At 36.3% G+C, this 18019-nt stretch overlaps 1 protein-coding gene across 1 annotated transcript in view; it reads right to left on the bottom strand.

The window, feature by feature from the left end:
* SPAG17 (sperm associated antigen 17) overlaps positions 1 to 18019 on the bottom strand; it is a gene marked incomplete at its 5' end in the record, with an annotated part of 215822 nt that overhangs the window by 119901 nt on the left and 77902 nt on the right. Inside the window, 2 exons of the mRNA XM_081224979.1 lie at positions 990 to 1117; positions 12645 to 12799. Of these exons, the coding sequence (XP_081081105.1) occupies positions 990 to 1117; positions 12645 to 12799 (283 nt within the window). The remainder of the gene's footprint in view (positions 1 to 989; positions 1118 to 12644; positions 12800 to 18019) is intronic.

The raw sequence follows: 18019 nt of genomic DNA, 5'->3' as shown, positions 1-18019 counted from the left end.
CTCAGCTTGGTTATCAAAAACAATGAGTATAATTCACATAGAGCTCATTTCCTTTGTATGAACCCAGTGAAATATCTTTATTTTCCAGATGAATTACCTCAACATTTCACTTATTTATCAAGTATCCTTCCTCTTTTTCTCACCCTCTTCTCTCTGACTGACAGCATCAAAGCCATGAAAATTGACAGCAACAAAAATGAAAATATCTATTGATCCAACATCCTGTTGAGTCCATGTCACAGGCCCCCAGTAATCCGTTTTTCCTTCATTTTTAAATTCTAACTCCCAGTTAGTCTCGGGACTATTTTTTTTTGGTACGCGGGCCTCTCACTGTTGTGGCCTCTCCCGTTGCGGAGCACAGGCTCCGGACGCACAGGCTCAGTGGCCATGGCTCACGGGCCTAGCCGCTTGACGGCATGTGGGATCTTCCCAGACCGGGGCACGAACCCGTGTCCCCTGCATCGGCAGGCGGACTCTCAACCACTGCGCCACCAGGGAAGCCCCTAATCTCGGGACTATTTTGTTTACTCTTCTAAGGAAGGTCTTGTTTTAATCTCACTTTGGCAGCCATAATGATTCTTACGGAGACATACGGACTCTGAATCTAACTCACGTATTGCCAACAAAACTTAGATAGGCGAACCTATCAATCCCAGCAAAATAAAGACATTTGGCATTTCTCAGCATCACACTGGATCTGAATAGATTGAATCTTTCAGATCTGGCAGGAAGTATGGTCAATATAAGGCAAGTATCAATCAATATACAACAAATATTTTCATCATATTTAGAATGCAGCTATTCTATTTTTTAGGGAACGTGAGGGGTCACAGAAATTTTGTGGACAACTCTTTTTAATCCTGAAATGTTCACTGTCTTGATTAAATTAATAAATAGAATGTCTTTGGACTTATGTATAAGTTCAACTGGTTACTTATTTTTAGATTTTTTAATAGAATAAATTTTGCTAGTAGAAGAAATTTTGGTACCAGCAGATTTTATTTCCAGCTCATTCTTGGTCCTACTGATTTCCTCAGCCATTTTAGCTTCCTGATATACAGCTTCTTCTTTTGTGATCCAATCTTGAATGGATTTTGCAACAAGTTCCAAATAATTCCTAAAAAAAAGCAAAGAACAGCAGGTGACCATTGCGTTAATATTAGTTAAAGTCAACAAGTGCTTAAGATACTGATTGTGCAAATGAACTTTTAAAAAATGAACTGATTCTAAATTGCCCATGTAACAAATGTAATAGCAATATATCCTAGAATATATTTTGTACAAAGTAGTTATATATAAATATCCAATAAACATTTGAAAATTGTTCATCTTCCTTCATGATTAAAGATGTATAAAATTAAAAATTAGATATTTCCATCCAAACCAAATATTAAAATGCTTGATAATACCAAGAGTTGATGACAGTTTGGAGAAACAGTCATTCTCAATGCTATTAATTGGAGAGTAATATGGCAAAATCTCTTTTTAGAGCAAGTTTATAGCACAATAGGTACTATCATAATTGACTGCCAGCTAAGTGACTCACTGGATTAGCTGAAACCCTGCACTCTTGCTATAAAACTTACTGGCCCTTGAATACCCACATCCTAAGTACTACACCCTAAGCTGCTTGTGCATTTATGTATACATCAGCATCTTATTGCTTACCAGGATTTAGTAATATTTGCTCCCAAATCCATTTATTCTATTTATACTGATTATTGTAATTATTTTAACTAAATGTTATGTACACTTACAATATATGAATATCCAAAGAAAGTTGTTGCTAGGGGAAAAAGTTGAAATATTTAGGTTTGACAATAAAGATTAGTTACTGTCAAATTGTATGAAAGTGAGGACAAAAGTTTTGAAAAAATAAAGCTAGATGAATTCTATACTCTAGTTGCTTCATTATTTTCTTTAATTCTTGATCTCTTTTAAAGAAAAGAAATGCAAATTGGAAACGAAGTAGTAAAACTGTCACGATTTGCACATGACATGGTACTATACATAGAAAATCCTAAAGATACTACCAGAAAACTACTAGACCTCATCAGTTAATTTGGTAAAGTTGCAGGATACAAAATTAATACACAGAAATCTGTTGCACTTCTATACACTAAAAACGAAATAGCAGAAAGAGAAATTAAGTAAACAATCCCACTTACTATTGCATCAAACAGAATAAAATACCTAGGAATAAACCTACCTAAGGAGGCAAAAAACCTATACTCCAAAAACTATAAGACACTGATGAAAGAAACTGAAGAGGACACAAACAGATGGAAAGATAGACTGTGTTCTTGGATTGCAAGGATCAATATGGTTAAAATGAACATACTAACCAAGGCTATCTATAGATCCAATGCAACCCCTATCAAATGCCCAATGGCATTTTTCACAGAACTAGAACAAAATTTTTAAAATTTGTATGGAAATACAAAAGACCCTGAAGAGCCAAAGCAATCTTGAAAAAGAAGAATGGAGCTGGAGGAATCAGGCTCCCTGACTTCAGACTATACTACAAAGCTACAGTCATCAAAACAGTATGGTACTGGCACAAAAACAGAAACATAGACCAATAGAACAGGATAGAAAGCCCAGAAATAAACCCACACACTTATGGGCAATTAAAATCTATGGCAAAGGAGGCAAGAATATATAAAACAATGGAGAAAAGATAGTCTCTTCAGGAAGTGGTGCTGGGAAAACTGGACAGCTACATGTAAAAGAATGAAATTAGAACACTCCCTAACACCATACACAAAAATAAACTTAAAATGAATTAAAGACCTAAATGTAAGGCCAGACACTATAAAACACTTAGAGGAAAACATAGGCAGAACACTCTTTGATATAAACTGCAGCAATATTTTTTTGGATCTGTCTCCTAGAATAATGGAAATAAAAACAAAAATAAACAAATGGCTCCTAATTAAACTTAAAAGCTTTTGCACAGCAAAGGAAACCATAAACAAAATGAAAAGATAACCTATGGAATGGGAGAAAATATTTGCAAACTATGTGATGGAGAAGGGATTGAGTTCCAAAATATACAAACAACACATACAGCTCAATAAAGAAAACAAACAACCCAATCATAAAATGGGCAGAAGATCTAAATAGTCATCTCTCCAATGAAGACATACAGATGGCCAATAGGCACATGAAAAAATGCTCAATGTTGTTAATTACTAGAGAAATGCAAATCAAAACTATAATTAGGTTTCACCTCATACCAGTCAGAATGACCATCATCAAAAAGTCTACAAATAATAAATGCTGGAGAGGGTGTGGAGAAAAGGGAACTCTCTGGCACTGTTTGTGGGAATGTAAATTGGTACAGCCACTATGGGGAACAGTATGGAGTTTCCTTAAGAAACTAAAAATATGGTAACCATATGATCCAGCAATCCCACTCCTGGGCATATATCCAGAGAAAACCATACTTTGAAAAGACACATGTACCCCAGTTTTCACTGCAGCACTATTTACAATAGCCAGGACATGGAAGCAACCTAAATGTCCATCAACAGAGAAATGGATGAAGAAGATGTGGTACATATATACAATGAAATATTACTCAGCCATAAAAAGGAACAAAACTGGTCATTTATAGAGATGTTGACAGACCTAGAGAGTGTCATACAGACCAAAGTAAGTCAGAAAGAGAAAAACAAATATCGTATATTAATGCATATATATGGAATTTAGAAAAATGGTATAGATGATCTTATTTGAAAAGCAGAAATAGAGACACAGACATAGAAAACAAATGTATGGACACCAAGGGAGAAAGGGGTGGGGTGGGAGGAACTGGGAGATTGGGATTGACACATATACACTATTGATACTAGGTATAAAATAGACAACTAATGAGAACATACTGTATAGCACAGGGAACTCTACTTAATGCACTGTGGTGACCTAAATGGGAAGGAAATCCAAAAAAGAGGGGATGTATGTATATGTATAGCTGATTCATTTTGCTGTACAGCAGAAACTAACACAACATGGTAAAGCAACTATACTCCAATAAAAATTAATTTAAAAATAATAAAAAAATTTTAGTAATAAAATATCTTATTTGCCTAAAAAAAGAGGAAGAAATAAACTGAAAATTGTAGACTATGAATTATGGTTACACAGCATCTTCATTTGGAAGGTAAAAGATATCTCAAACTCAACATGTCCCAAATCAAACTCCTGATCTTCCACTCCAAACCGCTCATCAAGCCCTTTGGCCTCTTAGCTGATGGCAAGTCTGCACTTGTCATCAGGTTGAGTTGAATAGGTCAAATACTCTGAGGTTACCTTTGACTACTCTTGTTTCTCATGTTCTTCTTCCAATCTGTCAGGAAATCCAAATGATGTTTTAAAACATATTTAAAATACATTCAGAATCTGATCACTTCTCACTCCCTTTACCACTATCGTCCTGGTCTGTCACTACCACCTATTGCTAGGATTGCTTCCATAGACTCCCAACAAGTCTCTTTGTTCCCACCTTCGACCCTTCGTAGTCTATTCTAGAGAGAGCAAGTAGGAAGATCCCTTTCATCCTTAAGTCATATCATGTCTCTCTTATGCTCAGGACCTTTCAATAAGTCTGTATTTCAAACAAAACCCAGAAGCATTACGACTGATCTGTGATGAGAGAACATGGATATGTATATTTCAAATGAGATAACAAAATAAGGAATATTTCAGCATGCAATGATTCAGAAAATTTTCCACCCACAGATACTTTCTGAAAGAATTACTCACAATGTATTCCAGCTGCGTTAAGAAAAAACATCCAAGACAACACGGGATATAAGTAAGAGTTGAGAAATAATAAAATTTACAATTAAATGTAGGTAACTATTTATGCTACTTATTTATGATTAAAAAATATTACTTTATAATTGGAAATAAACATTTTAGGCAATTTCTAAATGGGAGGTAGGAGATTTGTTGGGAGCAAGTGAAAATATGTTAAAGATTTTAACGTTTTCTGTGAAATGATATTAATATTCTTTAACCCTAGCTATTATATAAAAATGTTTAAATATGAGATTTAAAAGGATAAGTGTAACTTCTAGAAGAATATAAATAGAATGTATGACTTTTAAAAATCACATGCTAAGAATGAACTAAGAAAATTGAATCTAACAAAAGGAAGGAAAGGGATTAATCCTGAAGTAAAAATGTGTGTTTATAAATTTAATGGTAAGACATGGTCCCTGGCTGCCATCTTGGATGCAGTGTCCTTTTCCTCACTTCTGCACATGGCTTGCCTGAGCTGAAGTGTTGGTGGCAGCCATTCCACACTAGGAACTCTGGTCGGAAGAGCTGGGTGCAAGGCCTCTGCATGTGGCCCCATGTGAGCAAGGGAAACCCGACTAAGCACAAAGGGAAAAAAAGCCATCTCAGAGCTGTGACTGTTTTCAAGGCTATTGTTTTTCTCTGTGGAACCCTACCTTTGGGGCAAAACAAGGAAGAAGCAGGTGATTCTAATGTGCAGCATAGAAGGAGAGACACTGCCGGCCAGCATCTCCAACTCTGAAGGCACTCCAGCCATGTGGTGCACAGGGTCTTGGTGCTCCGGCCAGGTGTCAGGCCTGACCCTCTGAGGTATGAGAGCCAAGTTCAGGACATTGGTCCACCAGAGGCCTCCTAGCCCCACATAATACCAATCAGCGAGAGCTCTCCCAGAGATCTCCATCTCAATGCTAAGACCCAGCTCCAATCAATGACCAGCAAACTCCAGTGTTGGACATCCCATGCCAAACAACTAGCAAGATGGGAACACAACCCCACCCATTAGCAGAGATGTCTCCTAAAATCATACTGAGTTCACAGACACCCCAAAACACACCACCAGATGTGGTCCTGCCCACCAAAAAGACAAGATTCAACTTCATCCACCAGAACACAGGCACTAGTCCCCTCCACAACGAAGCCTACACAACCCACTGAATCAACCTTAGCCACTGGGGTCAGACACTAAAAACAACAGGAACTACAAACCTGCAGCCTGCAAAAAGGAGACCCCAAACACAGTAAGTTAAGAAAAATCAGAAGACAGAGAAATACACAGCAGATGAAGGAGCAAGGTAAAAACACACCAGATCAAACAAATGAACAGTAGATAGGCAGTCTACCTGAAAAAGAATTCAGAGTAATGAGAGTAAAGATGATACAAAATCTTGGAAATAGAATGGAGAAAATACAAGAACCATTTAACAAGGACCTAGAAGAACTAAAGAGCAAACAAGCAATGATGAACACCACAATAAATGAAATCAAAATTTCTCTAGAAGGAATCAATAGCAGAATAACTGAGGCAGAAGAACAGATAAGTGACCTGGAAGATAAAAGAGTGGAAATAACTACTGCAGAGCAGAATAAAGAAAAAAGAATGAAAAGAATGGAGGACATTCTTAGAGACCTCTGGACAACATTAAATGCACCAACATTCAAATTACAGGGGTCCCAGAAGAGGAAAAAGGAAGAGACTGAGAAAATATTTGAAGAGACCATAGTTAAAAACTTCCCTAATATGGTCAATCAAGTTCAGGAAGTGCAGAGAGTCCCATACAGGATAAATACAAGGAGAAACATGCCAAGACGCATATTAATCAAATGATCAAAAATTAAATACAAAGAAAAAATATTAAAAGCAGCAAGGGAAAAACAACAAATAACATACAAAGGAATCCCCATAAGGTTAAGAGTTGATCTTACAGCAGAAACTCTGCAAGTCAGAAGGGAGTGGCAGGACATATTTAAAGAGATGAAAGGGAAAAACCAACAACCAAGATGACTCTACCCAGCAAGGATCTCATTCAGATGGCACAGAGAAATTAAAACCTTTTCAGACAAGCAAAACCTAAGAGAATTCAGCACCACCAAACCAGCTTTACAACAAATGCTAAAGGAACTTCTCTAGGCGGGAAACACAAGAGAAGGAAAAGTCCTACATAAACAAAACAAAACAAATATGAAAATGGTAATAGGAACATACATATTGATAATTGCCTTAAATGTAAATGGATTAAATGTGCCAACCAAAAGACACAGACTGGCTGAATGGATACAAAAACAAGACCTGTATATATGCTGCCTACAAGAGACCCACTTCAGACTTAAGGAAACATATAGACTGAAAGGGAGGGGATGGAAAAAGATATTCAATGCAAATGGAAATCAAAAGAAAGGTGGAGTAGCAATTCTCATGTAAGAAAAAATACATGTTAACATAAAGACTACTACAAGAGACAGAGAAGGACACTACATAATGATCAAGGGATCAATCCAAGAAGAAGATATAACAATTGTAAATATTTATGCACCCAACATAGCAGCACCTCAATACATAAGGCAAATGCTAACAGCCATAAAAGAGGAATTCAACAGTAGCACAATCATAGTAGGGGACTTTAACACTCCACTTTCACCAATGGACAGATCAACCAAAATGAAAATAAATAAGGAAACACAAGCTTTAAATGACACCTTAAACAAGATGGACTTAATTGACATTTATAGGACATTGCACCCAAAAACATCAGAACACGCTTTCTTCTCAAGAGTTCATGGAGCATTCTCCAGGATAGATCATATCTTGGGTCACAAGTCAAGCCTTGGTAAATTTATGAAAACTGAAATCGTATCACGTATCTTTTCCGACCACAACGCTATGAGACTAGATATCAATTACAGGAAAAAAAATGTAAAAAATACAAACACATGGAGGCTAAATAAAATAAGCAGGAGATCACTGAAGAAATCAAAGATGAAATAAAAAAATACCTAGAAACAAAGGACAATGAAAACATCATGTCCCAAAACCTACGGAATGCAGCAAAAGCAGTTATAAGAGGGAAGTTTATAGCAATACAATCCTACCTCAAGAAACAAGAAACACCTCAAATAAACAACCTAAACTTACACCTAAAGTAATTAGAGATAGAAGAACAAAAATCCCTAAACTTAGCAGAGGAAAGAAATCATAAAAATCAGATCAGAAATAAATGAAAAAGAAATGAAGGAAACAATAGCAAAGATCAATAAAACTAAAAGCTGGTTCTTTGAGAAGATAAACAAAATTGATAAACCATTAGCCAGACTTATCAAGAAAAAGAGGAAGAAGACTCAAATCAACAGAATTAGAAATGAAAAAGGAGAAGTAACAATTGACACTGTAGAAATACAAAGGATCATGAGAGATTACTACAAGCACCTATATGGCAATGAAATGGACCACCTGGAAGAAATGGACCAATTCTTAGAAAAGCAAAACCTTCTGAGACTGAACCAGGAAGAAATAGAAAATATAAACAGACCGATCACAAGCACTGAAATTGAAACTGTGATTAAAAATCTTCCAACAAACAAAAGCCCAGGACCAGATGGCTTCGCAGGCGAATTCTATCAAATATTTACAGAAGAGCTAACACCTATCCTTCTCCAATTCTTCCAAAATATAGCAGAGGGAGGAGCACTCCCTAACTCATTCTACAAGACCACCATCACCCTGATACCAAAACCAGACAAAGATGTTACAAAAAAAAAAAAAAAAGAAAACTACAGGCCAATATCACTGTTGAACATAGATGCAAAAATCCTCAACAAAATACTAGCAAACAGAATCCAGCAGCACATTAAAAGGATCATACATGATGACCAAGTGGGGTTTATCCCAGGAATGCAAGGATTCTTTAATATATGCAAATCAATCAATGTGATACACCATATTAACAAATTGAAAGATGAAAACCATATGATAATCTCAATAGATGCAGAAAAAGCTTTCGACAAAATTCAACACCCATTTATGATAAAAACTCTCCAGAAAGTAGTCATAGAGGGAACTTACATCAACATAATAAGGGCCATATATGACAAACCCACAGCCAACATCATTCTCAATGGTAAAAAACTGAAACTATTTCCACTAAGATTAGGAACAAGGTTTCTCACTCTCACCACTATTATTCATAGTTTGGAAGTTTTAGCCACAGCAATCAGAGAAGAAAATGAAATAAAAGGAATCCAAATTGGAAAAGAAGAAGTAAAGCTGTCACTGTTTGCAGAGGACATGATACTATACATACAGCATCCTAAAGATGCTACCAGAAAACTACTAGAGCTAATCAAAGAATATGGTAAAGTAGCAGGGTACAAAATTAATGCACAGAAATCTCATGCATTCCTATACACTAATGATGAAAAATGTGAAAGAGAAATTAAGGAAATGCTCCCATGTACCACTGCAACAAAAAGAACAAAATACCTAGGAATAAACCTACTTAAGGGGACAAAAGACCTATAGCAGAAAACTATAAGACACTGATGAAAGAAAGTAAAGATGATACAAACAGATGGAGAGATACACCATGTTCTTGGATTGTAAGAATCAACATTGTGAAAATGACTATACTACCCAAAGCAATCTACAGAGTCAATGCAATCCCTATCAAACTATCACTGGCATTTTTCACAGAACTAGAAGAAAAAATATCACAATTTGCTTGAAGACACAAAAGACCCCGAATAGCCAAAGCAATCTTGGAATGTAAAATGGAGCTGGAGGAAACAGGCTCCCAGACTTCAGGCTGTACTACAAGGCTGCAGTAATCAAGACAGTATGGTACTGGCACAAAAACAAATATAGATCAATGGAACAGGCTAGAAAGCCCAGAGAGAAACCCATGCACATACAGTCACCTTATGTTTGTTAAAGAGGCAAGAATATACAATGAAGAAAAGACAGCCTATTCAATAAGTGGTGCTGGGAAAACTGGACAGCTACATGTAAAAGAATGAAATTAGAACACTTGCTAACACTATACACAAAAGCCAACTCAAAATGGATTAAAGACCTAAATGTCAGGCCAGACACTATCAAACTCTTAGAGGAAAACATAGGCAGAACACTCTATGACATCACTCACAGCAAGATCCTTTTTGACCCACCTCCTAGAGAAATGGAACTAAAAACAAAAGTAAACAAATTGGACCTAATGAAACTTAAAAGCTTTTGCACAGCAAAGGAAACCAGAAACAAGATGAAAAGAGAATCCTCAGAATGGGAGAAAATATTTGCAAATGAAGCAACTAACAGAGGATTCATCTCCAAAATTTACAAGCAGCTCATGCAGCTCAATATCAAAAAAACAAACAACCCAATCCAAAAATGGACAGAAGACCTAAATAGACATTTCTCCATAGAAGATATACAGACTGCCAACCAACACATGAAAAGATGCTCAGCATCACTAATCATCAGAGAAATGAAAATCAAAACTACAATGAGGTATCACATTATACCAGTCAGAACGCCATCATCAAAAAATCTACAAGCAGTAAATGCTGGAGAGGGTGTGGAGTAAAGGGAACCCTCTGGCATTGTTGGTGGGAATGTAAATTGATACAGCCACTATGGAGAACAGTATGGAAGTTCCTTAAAAAACTAAAAATAGAACTACCATACGATCCAGCAATCCCACTAGTGGGCATATACCCTGAGAAAACCATAATTCAAAAAGAGTCATGTACCACAATGTTCATTGCAGCACTATTTACAATAGCCAGGACATGGAAGCAAGCTAAGTGTCCATCAAGAGCTGAATGGATAAAGAAGATGTGGCACATATATACAATGGAATATTACTCAGCCATAAAAAGAAATGAAACTGAGTTATTTGTAGTGAGGTGGATGGACCTAGAGTCAGTCATACAGAGGGAAGTAAGTCAGAAAGAGAAAAACAAATACCATATGCTAACACATATATATGGAATCTAAAAAAATAAAGAGGTTCTGAAGAACCTAGGGGCAGGACAGGAATAAAGATGCAGATGTAGAGAAAGGACCTGAGGACACAGGAAGGGGGAAGGGTCAGCTGAGACGAAGTGAGAGAGTGGCATGGACATATATACACTACCAAATGTAAAATAGATAGCTACTGGGAAGCAGTTGCATAGCACAGGGAGATCAGCTCGGTGTTTTGTGACCACCTAGAGGGGTGGGGTAGGGAGTGTGGAAGGGAGACGCAAAAGGGAGGAGATGTGGGGATATATATGTATGTATAGCTGATTCACTTTGTTATAAAGCAGAAACTAACACACCATTGTAAAGCAATGATACTCCAATAAAGGTGTTAAAGTAAGTAAGTAAGTAAATAAATAAATAAATAAATAGAAAACCCAAAGAGTCTAATAACCATGACAGAATTTGTATCAGTAATTAAACATCATCCCAGGTCCATATGTTCTTATTTGGAAGTTTTACCACATGCCAAAGGAACATATATATTAGTCTTGCACAAACTCATTCAGAAAATCAAAAAATAGAAATGAAAAAGGAGAACACCCGCCCATTAATTTACGAGGCTAATAAAATCCCAACATGAAAGCCAGACAAGAATATTTAAAGAAAGGAAAATTATAGCTGAGTCTTAACCCATGAATACAGATCCAAATATTGTAAATAATCTATTAGCAAACCTAATGCAGTAATTTATAAAAAAAGATAACATAATGGACAAATTGGATTTTCACAGGAATAAGATTGAACACTAGGATATCTATTAATAAAATTTAGCACTTTAACAAATAAAAAAGAACACTTAAATTGATGTAGAAAAATCATTTGATATGATTTAATGGTCACTTATGATTAAGAACTCAGAGCAAACTAGTAACAGGAGACACTTTTCTAACCTAATAAGGAGTATTTACATAAACCCTACCGCAGAAAAACAAAAGCAAAACATACTTATTAGATGAATATTCAAAACCTAGAGCAAGACAAGGATGTTCTCAAAATTGTGTTGGAAGTCCTAATCAGCAAAGAAATGAAAAGTATAATTACTGGAATGAGAAACAAAACAAAGAAAAGCACAGTTTAAGATATTAGCTTGGTACATCTGTTGTGTGCCTTAATTTTGAAAAATCATCTCATGACTTTAAAATGTGTGTTCCCATGTATGCATATATGTATGCACACAACCTATTTCCCCAGTTATTTATTCTATAGGACCATGTTCGTCCTCTCTATCTTTCTGTATCCCTTAGGACTAAAACAATTCTATACAAATAACAAATACTGAATATACATTAACCAGTATTGAAAAATAATGAAAAGTCCTCATTATTAATAAGAAGAGAAAACAAAATTTTAAGTTAGCAATGGAATAAGGATCTGGGAAGAAAAAAAAATCGCTAATTCCTAGAGGCCTCATTTTGCTGGGAACCTGACTGCATGTGCCACTCAGCTGCCCTACTTTTGAGTCTTCCCTAGATCAAGTGGAGTTATCACAAACCAGCATGCGGAATGTCATGTTTTGTAGTTCCTACTTTAAATCTTTTAGAGGCTGTTTTATTGGAGCCTAAATGAATCAAGTGTAATTTAATAATATCCCCACTAGATTCAATGGGATAGGGAATGACATCTGTCTTCCTCGGGGAGATAGTTTCAATGCCTATCACAGTGCCTGGCACACACATTCAACTTGGTGAGCTGAATTGAATCTATAGTATCACACAAATGTTTTTATCAAGTTTAACCACCCAGCTTAGGCTATAAGAACTAAAAACTAGGTAACTAGCAAACTAAGCTAAGACAACTAACTAACCAAACTATCTAAGTTGGTTACCTGAATCCAACATTAGAGTGAAGAGCAATGTTCCAATGTTCACAGTGCAGACGTTGCAAATTCATTGGATTATGAAAGACCAACAGTAAAGAGTTATCTTGGGTGTGGTAATAAGAATCAATACACCTGTATTGCTGACTGGCTTCTTGAAGAACCTGAAAATCAAAACAAATCCATTGTTGTGTCTTTTATTCCCAAGAGAAGGGTCTCCTGCTAGGGCATTTCTCTGTCTCCTTCTTTTTCTCCACTTATCTCCATGATGTTAGTCAAGGTGACAGCACAGATGGCAGACGTTTTCAGGAGGATTTTAGCAACTTTTAAAGAAAAACAAATCCTAGGCTCCAGGCATAGAGGCATTTGCTCAAGTGTTCTTCATTAATGCTGGGAGATAATAATTAAGTCTAGGAGTTATTTATTTAACGTTTTCCATGCCTTCATATAGATCATCTCATTTTGTCATCATAAAAGCCCCAGATAAGTAGGTATGATTATTTTTTCCATTTCAAAATATTAAAAGCTGCAATTTTCAGCATCAGTTGTGGCCAAGAGGGGATAAGATACTTGTCCAAGAATATGGAGTCCCTAAGTTCTGGTGCCAGGGCTCATACCAGTCTTTTGACTCTACATGTCACATTTCACACTACACACAGTGCTCTCCACTACACCACGTTGTAGTACAGAGACATGCTGTGAGTGGTCCTCCTGATATTGTTTCTACATGACTTCTATCCCTGGCCCTTGCCAAAACATTCTATCTTCAGCATTGCAATTGCAGCCACAAACAGAGGGGCAGAGTAGGCAGCTCGCTGTCCTGTTGCCTTTTCCTTATGCCAATCAACATAAAGAAATATGTGCATAGGGAAAGCAATTAGACAGCTGTGGGTTTTTGGTTTTGTTTTCCTTGTCCATATCAATTCGGTGGCGGCAGCTTTCCGTTCTCTACCTTTCGGATGATCTGAAGGCATGGAATTGCACATTATGTCAGGAAAGGATTGTTTTACTTTTGCTTTCAATTTTACACTGGTAGCATAACTAAAATAATATATGTACTTCCCCAATCTAGTCCGCTCTATGAGTGTCTTTATGAAGTGGCATTTAAATTTTTACATTTGTTCCCTGAGAGCCAATACAAGAAAACACACATGTGGTAAATATTTTTGCATTTAAAAAATTGCTATGTGGGGTGCTATCCATTACTTTACTTTTTTGGCAAATTCCTTTCATATTTTAAGTTCAAAAAACAAATACTTTTATTTCTGATGAATGTGTATTCTTCCTTGTATTAGAGAGCTCCACAATCTTTGTGTTTTCACATTTACTTTGACTGCTGGGGTAGACATCTATTAAGTATGTTTTTGTTTTTGTTTTTTTGCTGTAGGGTTTATGTAACCTAATACTCCTCATTAGGTTAGAAAAGTTCCTCCTGTTACTAGTTTGCTCTGAGTTCTTAATCATTAGTGACTATTGAATCATATCAAATGATTTTTCTGCATCAATTTAGGTGTTCTTTTTTATTCTTTAATCTGTTAAAGTGCTAAATTTTATTAATAGATATTCTAGTGTTCAACCTTACATTCCTGTGAAAATTCAAATTGCACATAATGTTTTCTTTTTTTTCAATAAATTACTGCATTTGGTTTGCTAATAGCACTAAGTTTTTCAGAGCTGTAGTTGTTCTTAATATTTGATAAGCTTTCATACAATGTATTTCCTGTCCTTTGTAAAAACTTGGCCACAGCACTGTAAATCAACTATACTCCAATAAAATAAATTTTAAAAACTTGGCTTTTACTTATTATTCTGCATTAATATTGTTGTTCTCATTAACTACTTTTTCATTAAAAATGAAGACCTACTATGTGCCAGGCACCATGTAGGTTCTAGAAAAACAAAATGAACAAGATAGGTAAGATTTTTCTCCAAAATCTGATTAAGATTTTTATAGGGAATTCGGGAGTTCAGAGATGTGTGTCTAAGAAGATGAAATTGATGGAACATCTGATATGGACAGAAGGGATTGGCATGGACCAAGAGTGGAGCAGGCTGATGACTAGGAGGATATTACAGTAGATGGAGAGGATGGTACTTGAATTAAAGTAGCAGCAGTGGAGATGGTGAAGAGCTTGAAGATATATTTTGAGGTTGTACCCTCAAAACTTGATGGATCAGACATGCAGGACAAAGGAACAGCTGAAGTAAGGAATGACTCTTAGCCTTTTGGCTTGATGGTGACATTTTCTGAGATGGATGAGGGGAGAAACATGCTTAGGTGGGAAAATTATCTGCTTCATATGGGACACTAAATATTTAAGAGGCCTATCAGAAATTCAAGTGGAATTTAGAGGTAGGTACACTAATGTGGAGCTCAAGTTAGAGATAATTTGGAAGATAAAATTTTATGAGTCGTTAGGGTTAGACATATATAATAGATGAAATCATTAAAAGAATATTTACAGAAGAAATAAGACAATTCAGGACTGAGACTTGAGGCACTTCAATATTTAGATATTATGTGGAGGAGAAGTATTCGACAAAATTCCAAATGGAGCACTGAGGAGGAATCCAGTATGGTGTCTTGGAAACCAAGAGCGAAGAGTATTTCATAAGGAATTGATCAGCTTTGTGATGAAAATGTCAAGGAAGATGAACAGAGATAAGCATTCATTTAGGTTTGGCAGGACAATTATGTGTGACCTTGAAAAGTGAAGCTTCATGGAGTGGGAAGGACAGAGCTAAATCGAAATAGTCTGAAGTGAACTTCCAGTTAAAAATGGAAGATTAAACACATGTACTCCCTAACCCCTCAGTAAAGGAACTGTAAAAATTTTGAGTTTTAATAGCAAAAAGTTGAAGGCCACAGAAGAGGAGACAAAAGCAACAGCATTTTAGAAGCTAGAAAGCAGAAGGACAAGTGGTAACAGATTTAGCAGAACATGGAAAGCCAAATCCTAAGAGTAGTTTTAAGAGAGACCAGACGGAACTTTGTGTGCAGAAATACAGAAAGGCTCAAGAAATGGCAGAGTGAGGTACCTCTGAAAGTGGAGTCAATATGGCATTGAAAATAGGAAGTCTTTTAAGAAGCCTCAACAGTCCTGAGCAGCCGGGGGACTGTCCATCTCCCACCTCAGCAGAAGGGAGGATTATTACCAACAGAAGGTGATCCTGTGGATTCTAAGAAGAGTGACCCTAGGCACCACTGAAGGAGACTTATACCACAGAAAAAAGAGAATTCTGTAAAAGTCTAAATTGGCATGGTCCAAGAGAAATATAAGGTAAGCCACTAATGTAAGCCATGTGTGTAATATAAAATTTTGTAGTAGCCATATTTTAAAAGTTAAAAAAGGTAAAATTATAACTATATTTATTTAACCTAATATGTCAAAAATATATTATCATTTCAATATGTAATCAATGTAAAAATTGCTAATGAAATGTATCACCTTCTTTTTCAACTAAATCCTTGAAATCTGGTGTGCATAGCGTTTATATAGCTACACTTATGTAGTGCATAGCCTACTTATAGCCCATATCACTTTAACTCGCAATATTTCAAGTACTCAGAAGCTATATGTGACTAGTGGTTACCACATTGGACAACGCAGATCTGGAGGCTGAGTGGGAAGACACCTTAAACTCTTTCCCTCTATCACTCAGCTCCTAAAACCCTGACTGGTAAGTTATATCTTGAAGACAGGAGATTAGATTTTTCTTTTTTTCCTGGAGACTCTAAATGGCCCAAGAGTACAGAACTAATACATTAACACTGATGGGTCTCCCAAGAAAACCCCCCAGCCAAATTACCCAACAACGAAGTCCAGTTATTGACAACTTCCCTCTACCCTGACCTCAGGTAGCACTTCCTATCATATTTTTAGTGTCTCATTATTAATATGAACAAAGAGGCAAATACCACTAGATATTATTCTCCAATATGAAAAATGAAGATCTCCCCTCCTCTCCCCCCAAAAACAAAAAGTTAAAAAATATTTTTGAGGAAAAGAGATAATGCAGGGAGAAGACACTATGACTTCAAAGGACTTTAATATCCTCATAGAGATAAGAGAAGATATGGTACCAGGGAATGTGAACAGTGTGCTCTATAAAGGTAATTTTTAATTATAAATAGAACTTTGGGAAATTAACATTATAACAATAGACACAGAAGACGCAATAGAAAAATTGAATGAAAGCAGAGCCATATTTCCAGAATAAGAAGAAAAGGTGTTGTAAACTAGGAGGGAAAAGGTAAAGAAACTGGAAGGTCAGTCCAGGAAGTCCAACACCAGAATAATAGGAGTTTCAGGAAGAAAGACTAAAGAAAACAGAGGGGAGATGATTATTAGAGTGATGATTGTATAACACTTCCCAGAATATAAAGACAGGAGTCTCTGGATTATACTGGGCTCCCCAGTACAATATGAGGAATAGAACCACATACCAAGGCACATCAACAGGAAATCTAGAACACTGGAACAAAGAGAAAATCTTAAAAACCTTACAGAGAGAAGAAAAAAAAAAACAGACTCAAGTGATCAGGAATCAGAATTTCCTTCTTTTTTCTCAAGGACAATCTGGAAAGCTAAAAGACTATTGAGGAATGCCTTCAAAATGTCAAAGGAAAATACTTTTTAACTTAGCATTTTATATAAAACCAAACTGGCAGTCAAATGTAAGGATAGAATTAAGATACTTTCAAACATCCAGTGCCTCAAAAATTTATGGAAGCAACTTGAAGAGACGGTCCCCTACAAAAAGAGAGTAACCCAAGAGAGAGGACAACATGGGATTCAGAGGACAGAGTATCTAACTGGAAATAGAGGCAAAGGATGTGGCCATGATAGTGAAGGGAGATCGTGGGATCACAGCTATGCAGCAGGCTTTCTCTGAAAATTGGTAGAATTTTCTTTGCTGCTTTGTAGCTTCTGGCAGTGGCCATCAATCCTTGGTGTATTTTGGCTTGCATCTGCATCATTCTAATCTCCACCTCTCTGGTCACAAAATATTCTCCCTGTGTGTCTTTGTCTTTACTTGGTATTTTCTTCTTCTTACAAGGACATCAGTCATATTTGATTAGAGCTCACCATAATGCTCTCATCCTAACTTGATTACATCTTTTAGACACCCTAATTCCAAATAAGGTAACACTTTTAGGTCCTGGTGTAAGGATTCTAAAAAATCTTTTTGGGGACACTGTTCAACACATAACAATCCACACTGCGGCCTCTCAAATTCATATCCTCCCGATATGTAAAATATATTCACCCAATCCCAATATCCCTCAAAGTTTTAACCCTTTCCAGCATCAACTCTAAGGCCCAAATTTTACCTAAATATCTTCTAAATCAGTTATAGGTGAGACTCAGTTCCTGGTCCCT

This window comes from Mesoplodon bidens (genome assembly GCF_964165515.1).
Source record: "Mesoplodon bidens genome assembly, chromosome: 2".
Taxonomy (NCBI): domain Eukaryota; kingdom Metazoa; phylum Chordata; class Mammalia; order Artiodactyla; family Ziphiidae; genus Mesoplodon; species Mesoplodon bidens.
This window is presented reverse-complemented; position numbering and strand designations above follow the sequence as displayed.